At 44.9% G+C, this 2,270-nt stretch overlaps 1 protein-coding gene across 1 annotated transcript in view; it reads left to right on the top strand.

Moving 5' to 3' along the window:
* sugct (succinyl-CoA:glutarate-CoA transferase) overlaps positions 1–2,270 on the top strand; it is a 16,202-nt gene that overhangs the window by 2,129 nt on the left and 11,803 nt on the right. The window contains exon 7 of the mRNA XM_014022603.1: positions 2,109–2,204. Coding sequence (XP_013878057.1) covers positions 2,109–2,204 — 96 coding nt within the window. The remainder of the gene's footprint in view (positions 1–2,108; positions 2,205–2,270) is intronic.

Here is a 2,270-nt window from a genome sequence, read left to right as displayed (position 1 = left end):
TGTTCAGGGTTCTGTGTTGTGTTCAGGGTTCTGTGTTGTGTTCAGGGTTCTGTGTTGTGTTCAGGGTTCTGTGTTGTGGTCAGGGTTCTGTGTTGTGGTCAGGGTTCTGTGTTGTGTTCAGGGTTCTGTGTTGTGGTCAGGGTTCTGTGTTGTGTTCAGGGTTCTGTGTTGTGTTCAGGGTCTGCAGTAAATCTCACTGTTGAAGCTGTTTTCCTGTGTCTGTGTGAGAAACTGAACTAATAACCTGCAGAGATTCAAACACTTGATTTATTCTCAAAAGTTGAACAAACAGAACTGTCAGTTTTTCTCAGAGTTTAAACAAATGACTCGTCTTTCAGCGGGGAGCGATGGGACCAGGCTGGAGTCTGGACCCTGGTCTGTGGTCCCGTGGTGTGTTTGGTCTACAGCGTTCTGATGAGCTGCTTGTGTGACAGCAATGCTTTTAAAACTGTTTTATGTGTCCTGAGTTTTTCACTGCGACACCACAGAGTTCAGCTCTTCTCCTGAGTTTGTTTCTTCAAAAGAGAATTTAGATTTTTAAACAGATTAAAGAACCGAATGGAGTTCAGAGGGGTCAGGTTCTCAGTCTCTTTGGGTCTCAGCTCAAAGGGGTTCTTGACTGTAGTTGGTTTCATGTGAGATATGTTAAATTCTTGGTCCTGGTGTGATCTCTGGTCTGAACCCTGGTCTGAACTCTGGTCTGATCTCTGGTCTGAACCCTGGTCTGAACTCTGGTCTGATCTCTGGTCTGAACCTTGGTCTCAACTCTGGTCTGAACCTTGGTCTCAACTCTGGTCTGAACCTTGGTCTCAACTCTGGTCTGAACCTTGGTCTCAACTCTGGTCTGAACCTTGGTCTGATCTCTGGTCTGAACTCTGGTCTGAACTCTGGTCTGAACCCTGGTTTGAACCTTGGTCTGAACCTTGGTCTGAACTCTAGTCTGATCTCTGGTCTGATCCCTGGTCTGATCCCTGGTTTGAACCCTGGTCTGATCTCTGGTCTGAACCCTGGTCTGAACCCTGGTCTGAACCCTGGTCTGATCTCTAGTCTGAACCCTGGTCTGAACCCTGGTCTGATCTCTGGTCTGATCTCTGGTCTGAACCCTGGTCTGGACCCTGGTCTGATTAAATACCTCCTGATTGATGCTGGGTATTCTCTGGGACTGTGGTTCAGGTCTGGTCCACATGTGGAGTCCTGCTCAGCCTGGCCCTGTTGTGGGTTTTCCACTCTAAACAGAATCATGTTGGTCTGTAAACAGAGTTCTGATGGACAGAACCACCCAGGTGAGTTTCATCCTGTCTGCTCCGTCATGATGCTGCTTCTAATCACACTTTCCTCTCGTTCCTCCATCAAAACATCAGAAAATAATCAGAAAATAATCAAAGAAAAACCATAATGCAGTGTGTAACGTTGTACCTCCTGAAACAATCAGCAGAATAAAGTCAGAGTTTGAGTGATCTGTTCATCTAAACAGACCCAAAGCTCCAGTTAAAGAGTCAGACCTTTACTGACCTGAAACCTGTGACTTCATGTTTCTGGACTTGTTTCAGACTGAGCCAGACCTTCATCCAGGTCTGGATTAAATGCTCCTATAAAACCCAGCAGCCGCAGACTGGACTCATAAAGATTGAGTTTCTGTCAGAACGCTGAGCGCTCCTCTTCATGGGTGGTCATGAAACTGCTCTGCTTCTCTCTGTCTCATGGACACATCCAGACTTTAAAGGAGCTCAAACACTTTATTTACTTTGTAAAATAATAAAATTAAAGTTCTCGTCTTTAAATTCTAAGCTTTTTTCTTCTCTCTGCCAACTTTCATTTCATTTTATTTGTATTTTCTTTTTTATTGTACATAGAATTACATTTGTTTTTTTTTAAAGAAATTAATAAAGTTTGAAATGAAAAACTAAATTAAACTCGAGACCTATAATCTCTGACCTGGTCAACACCAGGTTCAAAAATAACTCAACTGATTAAACAGATTTATTTGTTTAAGAAAAACGTAAATAATCAGCTGCTGGTTTAAAGAGGTGACAGGTCTGAAGGTGACCTCTGACCTCTGGAACCAGGTCCCTCAGATGCTGTCTCTCTGTCTCATCCTGTCTCTGCAGGTGTCCTGTCTCAGCCACATAGCAGCTAATTACCTGAATGCAGGGAAGGAGGCGCAACGCTGGGGGACGGCCCACGAGAGCATCGTTCCATACCAGGTAACACCTCCACCTGTTGGTGCCGACCCTCTACCTGTTGGTGCCGACCCTCTACCTGTTGGTGCC

The sequence above is a fragment of the Austrofundulus limnaeus genome, unplaced genomic scaffold, assembly GCF_001266775.1.
Source record: "Austrofundulus limnaeus strain Quisiro unplaced genomic scaffold, Austrofundulus_limnaeus-1.0 Scaffold337, whole genome shotgun sequence".
NCBI classification, from domain to species: Eukaryota; Metazoa; Chordata; class Actinopteri; order Cyprinodontiformes; family Rivulidae; genus Austrofundulus; species Austrofundulus limnaeus.
This window is presented reverse-complemented; position numbering and strand designations above follow the sequence as displayed.